The sequence below is a fragment of the Leptidea sinapis genome, chromosome 27 (assembly GCF_905404315.1).
Source record: "Leptidea sinapis chromosome 27, ilLepSina1.1, whole genome shotgun sequence".
Lineage (NCBI taxonomy): Eukaryota > Metazoa > Arthropoda > Insecta > Lepidoptera > Pieridae > Leptidea > Leptidea sinapis.
Window position 1 is genome coordinate 6353732 of NC_066291.1, and position 17338 is coordinate 6371069.

Genomic DNA, 17338 nt, shown 5'->3' on the forward strand with positions numbered 1-17338 from the left:
AAATTTACTAACCATAAATACAAGCAAAACAAATTATATTATATTCGCTGCAAAAAATAAAGAAATTGGTCATTACAACCCATTGACTATAAACAGTCAAGTTATTAACAATGTTAACAAAGAGAAATACTTGGGATTAATTCTTGATCCTCAATTAAAGTGGAAACCGCATATAGAAAGTGTGCGGAGCAAACTTACATCCCTAACAGGAGCATTTCGTGGAATGGCCCGATGCCTCCCAAAAAAGGTGCGGTATTTAATATACAATTCCATGATAAAGCCACATATAGAATATTTAGTGGAAATTTGGGGAACGGCGGAAAAAACTAACTTAAAAAGCTTACAAATAAGTCAAAATAAAATTATTAAAACTTTGTTTCGATACAACTACCTAACTCCTACTGTTCAAATATATCGGGAAACAAAATTAATGAATTTAAATCAAATATATAAATATAACACATGTATTCTCATAAGAAAAATTTTAACTAAGGATTTACATACACAAATTACATTCACAAAAAGAATAAACATTCAAAAAATTCTAACAAGACAAGCCCTCAATATTTGCTTAATAAAACCTAGAACAAAATATGGAACAAGAAATATAATGTACGAAGGGGCAAAATTGTATAACAACCTCCCAAAAGATATTAAAGAATTACAGTCATTAAATGTTTTTAAAAAAACGTTAAAACACCACATTTTGAAGGATTTCTCATAACTTATTTTATTAGACCGCTTCCGGCTATGACCATTAACGAGACCTTAATAAACAAATACCCTCATAGCTGTCATTATAATAAATGATAAAATAGTGTAGGTATTTTATTCATTACTGTAAACATTTATTTTATACTTTACCCACCTATTTCGTTATTAATGTATCTACCTAATTAGTATTTATTGTAACTCTGTGTAATTATTGTAACTTTAAATATAACGTCTTAAATTGTGTATAGTATATAACGATTTGCCGCTCAATATATGTATCATGTTAGTTTAAGTATCTCAGTAAGTGAATTTGTATTCTTTTTGAGATAATAAATATTCTGAAATCATAATCTAGTATTATTTATTTTTAATTTGAACTTACATGGGTTGTCTGTGGTTCAACGCCATCTAAAAAAGTTTAGGAAACTAACGTACATTAGCCACAACACTTCTTATTGCAATATAAAATAATTTTCAAAAGTAACGCTCGGTGGCTGACAGGAAAATACAATGCTAATGTAAGCAGACAAATTCTGTTTTTATTTAAATGAGATAATCGTTACTATGTCATTTGATGAGTAGATTTTACTCTCCATATTTTTCTCATACCGAGCGCCTTACATGAAAATCGATTCTTAAGGAGTAAACTCCAAAAACCAAGTCTCGCAACGAAGTTCTTCTGACGTAAAAAGTTGTGAAATCCATATTGTAATAACAAGTCGGTCAATTTATTTACTCCCTGCTTATGGGTCCTGTCATAATTTAGTATGTAATTAGTGGATGGTATCGCGGATATCCGTGGGTGGTTGCCTCACCTCTCCCCATCACATGAGCCTCTTTCCCGTCTTGAGAGGGGTCTCATATAAAACAAAACAGATATAAAATATTATATTCTCGTTTTTTAAAATGTTCCTCAGCTTGGTGTAACTTCAGTATTTTCATTTGTTGAAGTGCCAAAAAACCATACATGTGAAAGTGAGATGTATTAGCGCTGTGCCTTGACCCATGAGTTATAGCAGGTAGTCAGGTGGGGATACTAGGATCTACAATTCGGGTGACCGATGAGTGAGGGTTTTGGAGGGTTAATTATACAGTGTTGTGGTACCAGGCGAACATACTTGAAGGAGGTTGTCTTATTTATGACGCTATTATACCTTAATATATTCTAACGTCATGCGCTCGTCGAATATGTTCACTAACTACCACCAGTAGAAAATAAATATGGTAGCGGTGATAGTAATGTATGTCATAGCGGTTAAAATCATGTGTTATCCTAGCAAAATGTACCTCATATGCAGTTTAGAGGCTTAGCTTCATTCCAAAAAAATGCGTCACGCCATGCCAAAAAACTTGTTTAACTTCAAAGAAATATCGTAGTTCAAAAAGGCTCGGCAGTGTTAACCAACAGCAAGCATTAGCAATCTACAAATAAGACTTAAGGATATGTGTAACAGGATTAAGTAGTGTTCATAGCTCGAAATGCTATACTTTCACCACAAAACTTTTCTAAAAACACCATGTTTGCGTGTTTTCTGCTTACTCTTCGCCTTAAGGGCTAATTAAACTTGGGCATCAGCACTATGACAAGATCAGAAAGTTTTCTAATGTACAAAAACGAGGTCGAGTAACTAATATACAATATTTTTTCTTCAAGCAAAACAATAAAAATTAGTTTTATGGGTATAACTATTTATTTAAGAATAATATTAACATAGTGACTATTTAAGCTTTAGTTTTCAGTCCATTTTTCTTTGTCTCCAGCGCAACATCTCCCAATTCTGTAAAAGAAAAAGTGAAAGGGTAAGTTCTTGTTTGTCACAAACTAACATGACTTCTGGATATCTGAGGACACTTGGAAACTTTTTTACGGACAACTATAAGATCCTTTTAAGAAAATTCTTTTTTTGAAACAAATTGTATTTTTTTTTTCAATGGAAAAAAATCTCAATTGCGATTAATCTGTGCATTATTGTCTATACTTTGCAAGAGTAATGTTATTACCCACGTCAATAATACGTAAGTACCATTACAAATTACAATACTACTTATTAACCGACTTACCTAGTCGGTTAATAAGTAGTTTATACTAAAAAATTTGTAATTTTTTTAAAGTGATAACCCTCACTTCTGAAAATAATTACACAAATTAAATTTGAAAACAAAATTTAAGAATGATGCGGAACTTGAACCCACGACCTCTCGCGTGACCTGCGAGCGCTCTTCCACTGAGCCAACCGTTCGAGTGACGTATCGTTAATAAATCTTGTATGACTTGTTCAACTATCAGGTTTTGGCTTCATCTACAGGATCTACTTTACAGGTGGTATCGTGCTCAACCCCAATATTTGCATATTAGGAAATTTACTTAAGATGTCGCTCTTTCAAATCTAAACAATTTGTAATTTTTTAAAGTAAAAAATAATTCATCATGATAGCAAAATATGTTAATGATGATAATATTATATTATTACAAGGATACGTGGGCTTTATTTTCCTAAAAAAAATAAGGGAAATATTTTGTACATTGCATTGATCTAGAAATAGTCGTGGTTTGCAATATAATATTATTATTAGAAATACAGCTTAAAACAAGTTGGCGCGAGCGACAAGTACAAATAAGAAAAAAAAAATAGATTTAGACCTTATAATTGGAGGTAATTCCCGAATCCCAAGCCACAATCATGTCGAAATTGAGGTAAGAAAAAAACTGACAGAAAACTGGTCACTCATATTAACGGACTGGCAAAAAATAGCAGCCCTACTATCACTCTTTAAATGACATCATGACTTAGTAGTCCAAACCACAAGTATGGAATACACTAATATTTATTAAACTTTAAACACGAATTCCTTTAAATGTGATGTTTGTGGCTTGGAACGTTTTTCAGGAACTACGTCCAATTCATTTCCTCAATAAATTAAAATTATATATTTTCAGAAATATGGCTGGCCTATTTATGTACCTTAATGGTTATACGAAAGCTAAATGGTTATAAATATACAATACAACATTACCTTTGGTATTTTCGTAATCATTCCATGGCTTTACGTCGGCAGACACGAATATCACATACACTATATTACTGAGCACGGTTGATGTTGCCATTATAAACATGGTGAGTCGCCACTGGGTCTGGTTGGTCTAAAAATTAATGGCATTACCATTAGATATTCACAACTTTTATCAAATTATAAGTTCAACTCAACACGATACACATTCTCATTTACAATACACGATACACGTTCATAAATTCCAATTTAAATATTTTATTTAAAAAAAAATACAAAAAAACAACCGACTTCAAAACACTATTCCAAAACAATAGATATAATATGTACTAAAAAGTATTTATTATTTTTACAATCTAATTAATTAATCTAATTCAAGTTACGGTTATTGTTATTTTTGAAATCGGTGTCCTCTCGCCACCTTCCTCAATCCGCCCGTAATTTATTTTTCCTATCATTTTTGTTATATTCTCTTCCTTTTCGAATGGGTTTCATCCTACTATTATTTTTTTGCTTTCAAAAACTATTGAACCTGGTTTACCCTAAACTCTATTTTGTACAATGCATGCACACTGCGTAGCAAGTGTCACACAAATCGCGAGTGTAAGACGTAGCTTGTCACGCACACTTAACTAATATTGCTGGCCTTTTTTGGTCGGTTTTCTAACAGCAAGAGACTCTATCTAGGTGGTGAAATTCGAGTGCTGAAATAAACTTCAACAACTCCTTTGATCACTCCCAATGCTGCTGATTTGCAGCAAATCTTTGATAGTCAAATGTGTGGTATAGTAATCAGCATTTATGTGATTTAAGTCGGAGCATGTACCGTCGATAACAACCTTGATGCTCCGATCAACCACAAAGCCCCCCCTTCACGGGCACGCCATCGCTCTAAACGGCTCGTGAACTCTCAAAAATCCGCTCGTGAATGTCAAAATCCTAGCAACCTAAATGGAGTGTTAAGAAAAAATGGAATTCCAAACGATCGAAACTCCATCGCGGTCCGGTCCGGTCAGTGTGGCTTGATCGTGAATGCGAAAACCCGCGCGCCATTTGTCTCATACCGTTTCGAGTTGTTGGATAATACGCACGGTTGCACACTGCATTGTCAGAGAGTATTATATTCTTTACTGCATAATGATGAGTAATCGGGAATTCGTAATTGAGTTTATTTCGAAATTTAGGGAATTACATTATTTGTGGCAAATTTTCTACATGTGTTTTTTTGCAGAGATAAAAGTCATCATCAGATCAAAACTCATTTTTCAAAAAGGAAATTATTGCTATGGAAGCACCGACCGTTAGTGTAGCTGTCTATTATATTTACAACGCTCCAAATGGTGCCTTGCTCCTCCTCCCACGACACGCCACAAGTTAGGATATCATCCTCACCATCTGGATGTGTGGCGGTCCTCCACAGTGCGGTTTTCAAGGAGCTTTCTTCCACGTACTACAAAGCTGTGGAATGAGCTTCCTTGTGCGGTGTTTCCGGGACGATACGATATGGGTACCTTCAAAAAAAGCGCGTACACCTTCCTTAAAGGCCGGCAACGCTCCTGTGATTCCTCTGGTGTTGCAAGAGATTGTGGGCGGCGGTGATCACTTAACAACAGGTGACCCGCACGCTCGTTTATTCTCCTATTCCATAAAAAAAAAACTTACCAAACGGAGCGGCGCCAAATGGCGTGCCCGTTAATGGGGGGCTTAACAGTTCAAACCTGAATGGTTGCTGTGTAAAGTGACCCATTTGTATAACTTCCCGGGAAATCGTAAGCTTTGCTATAAGTACTTTAATCACACTTGATCGAACGCTTTTGCTAAGTCCCGATTCAACTGCAATTATTTTAATGACATTATTACTCTAGCAGTGTCATTTTACTAATTTAACGGTATCTTCTCAAGATTTAAACCTATATTTTACACAAGTTGCTACATACAAATTGTTTTTACTCGTGCTATTTGTTCAATCTTTGTTAGTTCTTCAATAATTGTTAAGCGACATATTTAACCTTTCTATACAAAAACCCCTTCAGCGTAGCTACAATTTTATATCTTTCTTTTTTCTTTTTTTATGAATATAAGGGACAAGACGAGCAGGACGTTGATGGTAATTCATACGCCCTGCCCATTACAACGCAGTGCCGCTCAGGATTCTTGAAAAACCCCAAAAATTCTGAATTGCACTACAACTGCGCTCGTCACCTTGAGACATAAGATGATAAGTCTCATTTGCCCAGTAAATTCACTAGCTACAGCGCCCTTCAGACCGAAACACAGTAATGCTTACACATTACTGCTTCACGGCAGAAATAGGCGCTGGTGTGATACCCATAATCTAGCCGGCATCCTGTGCAAAGGAGCCTCCCACTGGATATTCATATATTCCAAAAATAAGATTAAGGAAACTACCGAATTATAACAAATAATATACAATATTTAAATAAAACATTTTTTTAGAAATAGTAAAACGTGTGTAATTTATCTATGTTTTACATTCCCGGTTAACTAAAATAATAATAAAAATATAAATTTTACGCAAAGTCTAACTTTAAAACACAGTTACAATTACACGCGTTTTAATTCTTTAAAAGCTGTTTTATTTAAATATGTAACACTATGTAACCAAAAAAATGCAATAATATACATATATTGTATAACTGATGAATAAAGAGAAAAAAATAGAGATTTCTATGTAACTAACATGAGTCAATATTACTCACCACATCGGTCACAATGTTGGATACCAGCACGGGCAGTAGCAACACACATCCGTTGGCCAGGCCGTTTCCAATTCCCATCAACACGCCGCTGTAGTTCGGTGACAGATCTATATAACTAACCTGCAAATAAAATATAACATTAATGTCAACATCGATATAAATTAACCCCAGATACGAAATTCCATACAAACAATGCAATTAAAAATTTCAACTCCATGATAGTTCGCTGATTCATATCCGATCCGGCTCGAAGGACCAAAAAGACGCATGGTTTTTGTATGATAATTAATGAAAGACTGAAAAGACTGATAAAGTAAAATATAATATAAATGAACTAAGAAGCAGATTTACAGTTTGATATACATTTATATACATATATTATGATAAGTTTTATATTGAAATATGTCTGTCAGCATAAAACCTAAACTACTGTATATTTGTACGAGTTTGCTCATACACAATATACATAATGCAATCAACATAACATCTTTTAATATAAATTAAATTGTACCGCCTTCTATTAAGGTTCATAATTGATAAAGCTACGTTAAACGTTTATTTGTGGCTATACTTTCTTGCCGTTTTAAAGTTACCTTTTGTCTTGTTATAATATATGTAATAGTTAATAATTGTCCTCGACTTACTAACCATATAAGCTAGCTGTGTTAAGCTTACTAGGATTTAAATGAGACATTCTATTCTAAAGATTCTAATGGAAAATAACTGTAAATATATACATTACTAGTACTTGAGTTATATAATATAATTATTTTCACTTGATTTTTCTCAATAACACAACACTTAACGTGTCCAAAGTAGTTGTATCCTTCTCCATAGCTGGGAGTATTTAAAGAACTCTCTAGAAGAAATAAAATAAAAAGCTGTATTTTTTTTTAAACAAGGCTACCAAATTCTTACTTCTCCAACCCGTTGTCAAGTGTACATGCGGATTAAGGATATTATTTCGAAATTAAATCTTATTTGTGATTTTTTATCGGGACCACATAAAGCTCTCTCTCTCTAATCTGGAATCTCTTATAGGATCACTTTCTATGATAAATCTAATTCGAAGCCATAATTGGTGTGTTTGAGCTTTATTTTAATTAGATATTAAGTAAGTAAATTGTATTAAATATATCGTTGTCTTGCACCTATAAGTACAGGCTATGCCTAGTTTGGGGCAAGATAATTTGTGTAAGAGTGTGTCAAATATAAAAATAAAATATTGGAATAATCATTGCTATTTCAAATCTGCCGAACGTCCCCTGACTGCAACGTTACATATTTGTTTTAAGAGTTCCTGAGGGCGCGGGACTAAAATTACTATATTAAAGATAAGTTAAAAAAAATATACAATATCTGTGTTATGGATACAAAATAATAAGTATATTATAAAATCTAGGATATGGTCAAAAATATAATGAATTCTTTTATAATTGGAGTTATATCTACATAAATAATAAGCAAAATCATAATCTTGTGGTATGTTAAATTCATCTCCACGAAATAATATCACTATCAATAATAAATCTAAATAATACGTGGGTAACACAGAAAATATTTAGAACTGGCCAGTTAGAAACATTGCTTATGAAAACTTTTTTTGAATTTCAATTTCAGAACTCTTTGGTAAGCTTATTACATTCATTTCTTATTTGTTTTTGTGAATTGGCGGCAAATCTAAAACTCTTGTTACACGTGAAAATGAACCTAACGAGAGAAAATTTTCAGTCAATGATTTATTATGACTTTTGTCATAATAAATCATAGTTCGTTGTGGGCTTACTCAACAACAAAGCTATGAATCCTCATCTCGTGCCACTATTTACAATTGGTTAAACGAGTTTAAGCGTGGACGTAGCAATCTCAATAATGAACCGCGTGACTTTAACAGCGACTACTGAAGATAACATCAGTGCTGTGCGATGCATGATAGAGGAAAATAAGAGACTGACCTATCAGTAGGTACGGGCAAGCCTAGGAATTGGTATGAATCAAGTTCAAAAAATATTACACGAATATTTAGGCGTCAGGAAGCTTTGTACCAGATGGATTCCCCATACTTTAACCGACGACCAGAAACACCTTCGCATGGACTGGTGTCGCCAAATGTTAGATAAGTTCAACAGCGGTGACTCAAATGCTGTATTTGACATCGTCACAGGTGATGAAAGTTGGATATATTGCTACGAACCCGAAACCAAAAGACAATCAGTTCAGTGGGTGTTTCCTTTCGAGGTTCGGTCAACTAAGGTAAAGAAAGAAAGAAGTCAAGGAAAAAAAGATGAATGCCTCATTCTTTGGTCGAAAAGGTCATTTCGCGACAGTTGTGCTAGAAGATGAAAGGACAGTTACTGCAGACTGGTATGTCAATCGCTGTTTGCCTGTTGTCTTGGAAAAAAATTGACAGTAATGGAAACAGCCCTCGAAGCAGGATCCTCCTTCACCACGACAATGCTTCAGCGCACTCCGCAAAACGGACTGTTGAATATTTGACTATGGCCGGTGTCGAGATAATGAGTCATCCGCCATACAGTCCCGACCTGGCGCCCTGCGAATTTTATTTATTCTACAAGAACTAAATATAAAATTTAAGGTATTCGCTTTACGAGCCCTGAAGATGCGGTGAAAGCGTACAAAAATGCCAAAGAAGAGATCCCAGGAAGAATGGGCTCACTGCTTTTCTCAGTGGTTCCATCGAATGCGACGATGTGTAGAGAGGAACGGAGATTACTTCGAAAAACAATAAAAGTATTGGCAACTTTCTACATTAAGCCGTTTTTCATTTTCTAAACATTGTCAATGTTACCTAGGTATCACACAAAGCTATCATACAAGTTTAAAGTAACTAAATTAAACTTGAGAAACTGTGCTTTGTAAATATATAAATTCTTAGTATCAGTAATGGTATACCGTTACACATAATAAGCTTGGGATTAAGTCGATCTTTTTGTAGTTCGAAGGCATTGCATATAAAAAAAAATATTGATGTTTCGACTGGTTTAGTTAGTTAATTAGTCAAATCATTTTGAAAAAAGGTCTGATTACCAGTATATATTTACATAATGTAACAAAAAATATATAAAACTTAAAATATCTTACAAACATATAGCGACACTCGAGAGCTCACCTGTAGAAGTTTGTAAGAAGGTAAGAAGTATCATTACAGTCAGCTTAACTTACAAAATCTAGAGTAAGAGACTTAATTTGAAAGTTCTTGGCAGTTCTAAAAAATCTGTTGCTTTAAAGTGCATATTTTCTATGTACATGAATTTGATTATATACCTTTAATACACATTTTGTCTTGTCTGGGTTATGAGCAAGTGATGTCGGTTATAAGTATAGAGCATTAATTCTATCCGTGTTTTTTCCGAAAATTATGATAAAAATACAATGACCACTTACGTGTAGAATACGGTCATTACTTATTGAGTTCAAAACTTCTTTAGCATTATTGAGATTTGAAAGTCGATGAAATGACGAGATAAATGAGAAACACATAAATAAATAAGATTTAACGTGAGAGAAAATGAGATAGGAAGCACTATACAGTATTTAGGTGCAAGGCGATCATAGTTGAAGAAGATATCGAAATGATGCGAGTATACCTTAATAATTATTAAATTCTGACGTCATGCGCACTATTACTTCATAGACACTAGGAGAACATAAATATGCTAGTGGTGATAGTAATGTCTTTCATAGCGGTTGAAATCATGTGTCATCTTAATACCATGTACCAGGACTTCATATGCAGTTTAGAGGTTCATGCACAATGCAGGTTTCACTTCTGACATGTGTACTTTGTACGCACGCAATTTTTTTATACTAATTTTGCTCTTTTTTCGCATTAAGTTATCCCATGTCTATACACAAATGAATAAGGTATCTATCAATCACATAATAATTATATTACAATGGGTGCAACTTGAATTACAGCCCACAATTCTTTTTCCCACCAACAGATGTCATACACACAACTGTCGACGCGTCAAACGGAACACAAAAATAATTATTTATGTTACAGACCATAAGATACTAATTCAATACATTGCAAAACGTTATGATTCTACTATTTATTAATTCGATGACGTAATTCGTACATAATATAAACAAAGCGTTTTTATTTTTTATTAAGCTATTGCATAGCTTCTATCGCGGCTTCTACGAAAATAACCAAACACTTACTTACTAGATCTATATAGATATTTCGCCACGGTCATTACAGTTGCCGTGGAACAGTGGTTATCACGTATTCTTTTTGCGAAGAAGGTCCCAGGTTCGAGCCTGGGCTACGTCTTGATTTTTTTTATCACTTTTTTTAATTTTTATTATCATGACAAGCATTTTTATTTAGTTTCACCCGTCCCGTTGTCTGTCTGTAATCAAATCTTGCAAGTAAAATTTTACTCATTTCTCGTTTGCTTTTTTTAAAATTAATTTTATCAAAAAAAAAACTGCATAAATAAATAATTATAATTGCATAAGTTGATAAAAAATGCTATACAATAGCTTTAGCGTGGCAGTCCCCGAGTACCACACGTCTTTTTAATATTTGGCCTTTATACGGAAATAATACGTATTGTATTTGTCTGTTGTATGTCATCAAAATGATGTACACAACATGGTGAATGTGATGAGAACTCACCACCCAGCCCGCATGTGACCCGGAGTGCGCGCCCAGTGCCGTCACAAAGCATACCACCGCCAGCGAGACGTTTGTGGTGAAACACACTAGTGTCAGACACAGTGCGGGGATCACCGAACCTGGAACAAACACAACACCGGGATATAACGACAGCTGAACGAAGCTCGAAACCATAATACATATTATTTATTCATTACTAGCTGACCCGACAGACGTTCTTCTGTATATAATAAATAAAATAATGTTTTTATATGAATTTGTCAATAATATATCATAACATCAAAAATTACTTCGTAAAATATGCACCCTGTTGTCGTAATGAAATTGTTTCACAGCAGAACTGTCAAACCGTGCGTCAATAAATTCTCTCATAGAAATTATGTATGGACACATCAAAGGATATACAAATTTGTTGTTTTTATTTAATTTAGCAGCATTTTCCTATTTATTCACCTTTTAAACCTTCTCAGGACTTCCACAAATAATTCAGGACCAAAATTAGCCAAATCGGTCCAGCCGTTCTCGAGTTTTAGCGAGACTAACGAACAGCAATTCATTTATATATATATATATATATATATATATATATATATATATATATATATATATATATATATATATATGTATATATATATATATCTATATATATATCAGCTTGTGGCTTTTATAGTCGTTAGAGTCAGCTTATGTAGCTCTTAGCATACTACCGTGATAAATGTAATAGTGGTAGAAGACATAAAATGAAGCAACGTCTTTACACAGAGCCAAGTGATTGAGCCGTTCATGGAGAACTAGATTTCTGGCATCGTTGTGATTTGAAAGTCGATGAAACGAAAAAGCAAGACAAATGAGACAGACACATTAATTCATAAGATTTAACGTGGGAGAAAATGAACAGAAAATAGACTTCCTCCTGAACATTGTAAATGCAATTTAGTAGATAATAATTATATTATGTAATAATCTTACCTATTGAGTTGGCAATTTTTCTTACATTCTTCACTTGAATAATTTTCCTGTTGGTGAGGAAATCAGACAGGTAGCCGAACATGCAGCAACATACAATGAAGGAAATGTACGGCAACGACGCTAAGACTCCACTCTGAAATAAAAATCATAGTTCTCTTACAATAGTATGGGGTTATCCAGTTGATTGCCTGCTCTATATTTAAAAATTTTACACTGAGGAAATTTGCAAGCAAGACTCAAAAAACCAGTTTGTGAAACGAACTTAAAAGAGGCAATGAACATAATAGCAGTTTCATCAACAAAATGGTCGGACTGACAAAGTAGTCCGAAAGTAATACCTCGATAGAGCTGAGGTCTATAGAGCGAACGTAGGCCTTGCTCAGACTTTACTAACGTAAAATTTAAGCACTTCACTGAATTTAGTCGTCTGAATTCAGTCGTTACTCAATTTCGACAAGTATAAACGCATTCAGCAAGCTAGCATCCTAAATTTAGAAATAATAATGGTTTCTAAATAGAAACGCCTAATTAGAAACGCTTTTAGGAAGGTGTAATCGTATTGAGTTACTGATTTCAGTCGCTTGTAGCTCTTCGTGCGTGGACTACGTATATAAGTTATATTTTATATTCTCGAATAATAGTAAGAGCCCAATGAGTTTCAGGGATATTTTTGTCAGCAGGGGTTGGCATAATAAAGAACTGAATTTTAAATCTTCATATGAATTTCCTGTTGCAATATATCTTAGTGTTACAACCAATCTTTCTTTTGCACTAATCCTGTCTCGTAGGATAAAAAAAAGAAGAGCTTTTGAATTAATGGTGTCAGAAGGTTGAATAACATGTCAAACGATCTCGAATCCATTCGTAGATAATTTCTGAAGTCCGCTGGATCTCAAACACCAACAATATCCATGTTTGCTAATTTTCCGCGCATTTTTCCGCAAAATTTAGGACAGTGTGCTCAGAAGCTTCTAATTTATAAGTTGCTTCTGAATTAAGACGACTAAATTCAGTCAAATGTAATAAGCGCTTTAGGTAATTGTGATAAAATACGATCTTTACTTTTGCATACGTTTTAGCATAAGCTCAATATAATTTCAGCTGTCAAGTGATTATAAAACGATTTAAAAGATTATGCTTAGCTTACACTTAGCTATGCTTTACACAAGTAAAGTCTTAGCAAAGTCTAAGTAGGCTCTATAGATCTGAAACTAAGCCACTTATCGAATGAGGCGGGTTATACTTACTTCTTTAATGTTCACTTTGAGTATGGCGTACATATATGTGGGTACTTGAATGAACAAGAATACGTAGCAGGTTGCACTTCCGATGTGGGTCAAAAACGTAGACAATACTGCTTTAGATGACAATATTAACTTCCAAGGAATATTCGGTTTCTGAAATAAAATTTTCAACATTAAAGGCATAATCCTTTAATCAAGAAATTTTTAAAGTTAACAATTACTTGTTCTGCTAACTAGTAACAGTGCTAGGTGCTATAGTACTGAATAGAAAATATGTACAAATATTTTACTGTACACCAATATCGTAAGAAGCACGATTGAAGACCACTTATTTGCGTTTTCTATTTAAAAAATATCTAATTGGTGTATAAGGAAACATGTTTAATAAGAATTACTTTTATAAGAATTTATTGTTATCAACGTATTAGTTTACCAGTGGCAGGCTCCTTTGTACATCATGCCCGATAGATTATGGGTACTACAACGGCGCCTATTTCGGCCGTGAAGCAGTAATGACTTCACATCTTATGTCTCAAGGTGACGAGCGCAGTTGTAGTGCTGCTCAGAATATTCGGGCTTATCAAGAATCGTGAACAGCACTGCATTGTAATGGGCAGAGCGTATCAATTACCATCAGCTGAACGTCCTGCTCGTCTCGTCCCTTATTGCCATAAAAAACTGGTTTATTACAAACCATTACTTAACACGATAATTATGTAAATATTTTCTTGATAATGATCAGCATTGTGTCCATAATTTTAAGAACAATTTTTTAAAATATACATTTATTATTTTTCTAATGTACAAAAGAATAAAAATTAGTCTAAAATATTTAATAACTCATAATTTTGCTGCTATTTATACTTACGCACACAACAATATAACTTTAAATTATAATATTATATAAAAACGAAAACCACATTAATACAAGTTACATATTTGTGATTCCTATAATGTTGCAAAAGAGTTCGGTTGTTGCTGGTTATTTACCATCAAATATAAGCCCGATTGTTCTCCTATGCCCAGCTCAGACACTTTTATGTGTGTGATAATAATTATAAATTATACAAAATCCATGTGTGCTTAAAAACGAGATAATATGTCACACAATATTTTTTGTTGTATTTATGATATAATTATAATTTTTCCAACATTTACAATTTTTTGAGGGCACTCAGAGAATAGAACCATAACATTAGAAAAGTGTTGGTGGCAACTGTTGCGAAAAATAGGAAATAAAAGTGCAAAAGCAGGACTATCCATGAACACCACAGCAAGAAAATGTTGACCAACTTTTCAAAAACATATAAAATCACGATAAATACGGAGAAAATAGAGTATGTCGCACAAAGAAAACATTTATCTAGGACAGTTAATTTCAGAAACTGATACAATGCATAAGGCAATTGATAGGAGGATAGCCGATACTTGTTAAATATATAGATCGCTCAGTGCAGTAAGGAATATCTTACCTTGCTTAGCATACGGTTGTCAGATATGGGCACTAACCAAAAAAATATTAAATAATATAAATGTCTGTCAGAACAGTATAGAAAGAAGCGAAGTTGAAGTAAAAAGAAGAGATAAAGTAAAATTGAAAGCTTTAAAAAGTATGAATAAATTCAAAGACGCAAAATCAATATGCATAACGATGGATAGGACACTTATTAAGAGAAAAATAAGAAAAATGGAATAAGATAATTTGATTTGTACCCAAGATATTGTAGTAAAAGACGGCTTAGTATCCAAAGAGGATGTAACTACTACGTAATAAGAGACTGCCTAAGTAAAAATGGAAATTTAGTTTAGTATTAAACGTGCTGTCATTTGACATAAGTTTGAAATAGTAGTAACTATAGCATCGCGATTGGCCATAAAGTTTGAAAGCGAATTGTTGCATAGAACGTGGATTTCGGCTTTCTCCTTTGTTTACTAGATTATAGCCGTCATCTATCAATCTGTCGATGCACGATTCATACAATCGTGTGAATCGCTTTCTTTAGAGAGTTTCGCTAGGCTGTTAGTATCTATTAATTTCTACAAAATAAAGTACTCAATCCATATAAAGAAGTAATCAAATCAAAAACTATTCTGTAACATAGTCTTACCGTATGGGTGCCTTCACTGTTATTGCCCATTATGAAATTCTTCTCTGCTTCAGAAATCCGTTTATGATCGGCGGGAGTTGCTGCACCAAATATCGTAAGCACAGCAAATCCTATCAAGCAGATGACACCGACTATCCAGAACGTTGATGGCCATTGAAATCGGCTGTAGGCGAGAACTCCGCTCAGCTGGAAACCGACCACTGTGCCGAAGCCCGATCCTGAAAACAAAGAGGATGATTGGTAATTATGTTCAAACATATTTTATGTATGGAATAAGAGGTCACACGAACTTGCATCCCCTCATTTACAAGCGAGTGAAGGATTGGCTGAAGCGAGCAAATAGATAAATTAAAAAGGGATGCGTTGACGAATAACAATACTCAAACATTACATTTGTGTTGTCAAGTAAAATTACAACAAATGCAAATATTATTTTGCAAGATGGTAAATAAGTGAGCTAGCTGTGCACCGAAAATCAAAATTTTATCTAACATTGACAAAGATTTTTGTTATTAATATCAAATTATTTCTTTAAATTTTGAATGTGTTCCAATATTAACTACTGATTGAATATAACGTAATGCTAATAAAAAAAATATAAAGTCAATGGTTCCCATTAGTAATTACCACTAACTTTCTTATAAAAAGTTTTTTTATTATTTTATTTAAGATGCTAAATTGCCCACTTGTTGAAGAATAAGAATATCCATACAATATTTAGATATTACTTACTATACTTATTAGAAGTTGTTTGAAAGTTTACGCTTAGGTAGTTAATTGAGTCCAGAGTTATCTTTTGCTTTTAATATTGTATCTTCGGATCTTCTTTAAGAATTTCCTGCAGAAATTTAATGTATGCCGTTTCTGAATTTTTTCCAGAGATCTTTTACTTGTAGTCTTAAGATGGAGTGGGTGTTCATACTTTCAGTAGTAGATACAGTCACTTAGTTTTGTAGATATCGAAGTATCGCTTTAATTATTATCGCTAAATTAATTAATCATAATAATTAAGGCATTGACTATTTGACGTTTGAGTATGTTTGTTGCATCATTTTACATATTATATTGTAATTGAAATGATTTGTAAATCCATGGAAATGTAAATCTTGATATAAAAGAGTAGCAATGAGTTTCTTGCTACTTCTTCTCATAACTCAACCCTTTACGAAGTAGTGGTAGATTCAATAAGAAAAATATTTTTTTTTTGACATTCATAAGTGTCATTTCCGTGACCTACATGAATAAAGTGATTTTGATTTGATTTGATGTGATTTGATTAGAGTCACCCATTTAATGCCCTCACGGGGTTCCTATCCGGCCATTGCAAGCTGAATGGGCACCTAGCCAGAATGGGTCTCAGTGAATCAAAGCTGCGCAGATTATGCTGCGAAGCCACTGAAGACCCCCCATACACATTCTTCTCGAATGCGAAGCAATTGCCAGAATCAGGCTGGGGTGTCCTTCACTTAAAGCAGAGGACGTGCTCTGCATGCACCCTCTGAGGATCCTAGGCCTTTTAAAAGTAATAGGTCTCGAGGATATAATTTAAATCTCGGCACAGTAACACGTATCCTAGTTAGAGCCTCGATTCTCCTCCTTTACTTTTGAGTTGAGGGCAGGCGCGCTAGCGCAAGAAGGGGGCACAATAGATCCTAGGATTTTAGTGCATTGAAATCCCCAAATTATAATAATAATCATAATCGCTTTTATAGTCGCTAGATGCATTCTAGGCCTCCTCATAATTTATAGGTCAGAGAGAGCCTAATTACTATGTGTACTTATTGAACTGTATACACCATTGTATATCAAGCTGTCATTTTCACTGGAGAAAGGTAATTCAGGCCACATTTTTAACATCTATATTGCTCGCCTAACTCAATTAAACCAGTTAATTTAGAGATACGATTTGATAGAAAGAGTTTGGTA

The 17338-nt window shown here is 33.8% G+C and overlaps 1 protein-coding gene across 4 annotated transcripts in view; it reads right to left on the reverse strand.

The window, feature by feature from the left end:
* Positions 1–17338, reverse strand: part of LOC126972800 (putative inorganic phosphate cotransporter) — a 91158-nt gene that overhangs the window by 58339 nt on the left and 15481 nt on the right. The window contains exons 5-11 of one of the 4 annotated variants that reach the window (XM_050819858.1): positions 15413–15630; positions 13308–13457; positions 12061–12193; positions 11092–11210; positions 6444–6563; positions 3730–3856; positions 2396–2492 (exon numbers count right to left, since the gene is read on the reverse strand). In XM_050819858.1, coding sequence (XP_050675815.1) covers positions 2437–2492; positions 3730–3856; positions 6444–6563; positions 11092–11210; positions 12061–12193; positions 13308–13457; positions 15413–15630 — 923 coding nt within the window. In that variant the 3' untranslated portion in view covers positions 2396–2436. Of the gene's footprint in view, positions 1–2395; positions 2493–3729; positions 3857–6443; positions 6564–11091; positions 11211–12060; positions 12194–13307; positions 13458–15412; positions 15631–17338 lie in introns of those variants that run through there. The other 3 variants (XM_050819859.1, XM_050819860.1, XM_050819862.1) reach the window with 3 other exon arrangements.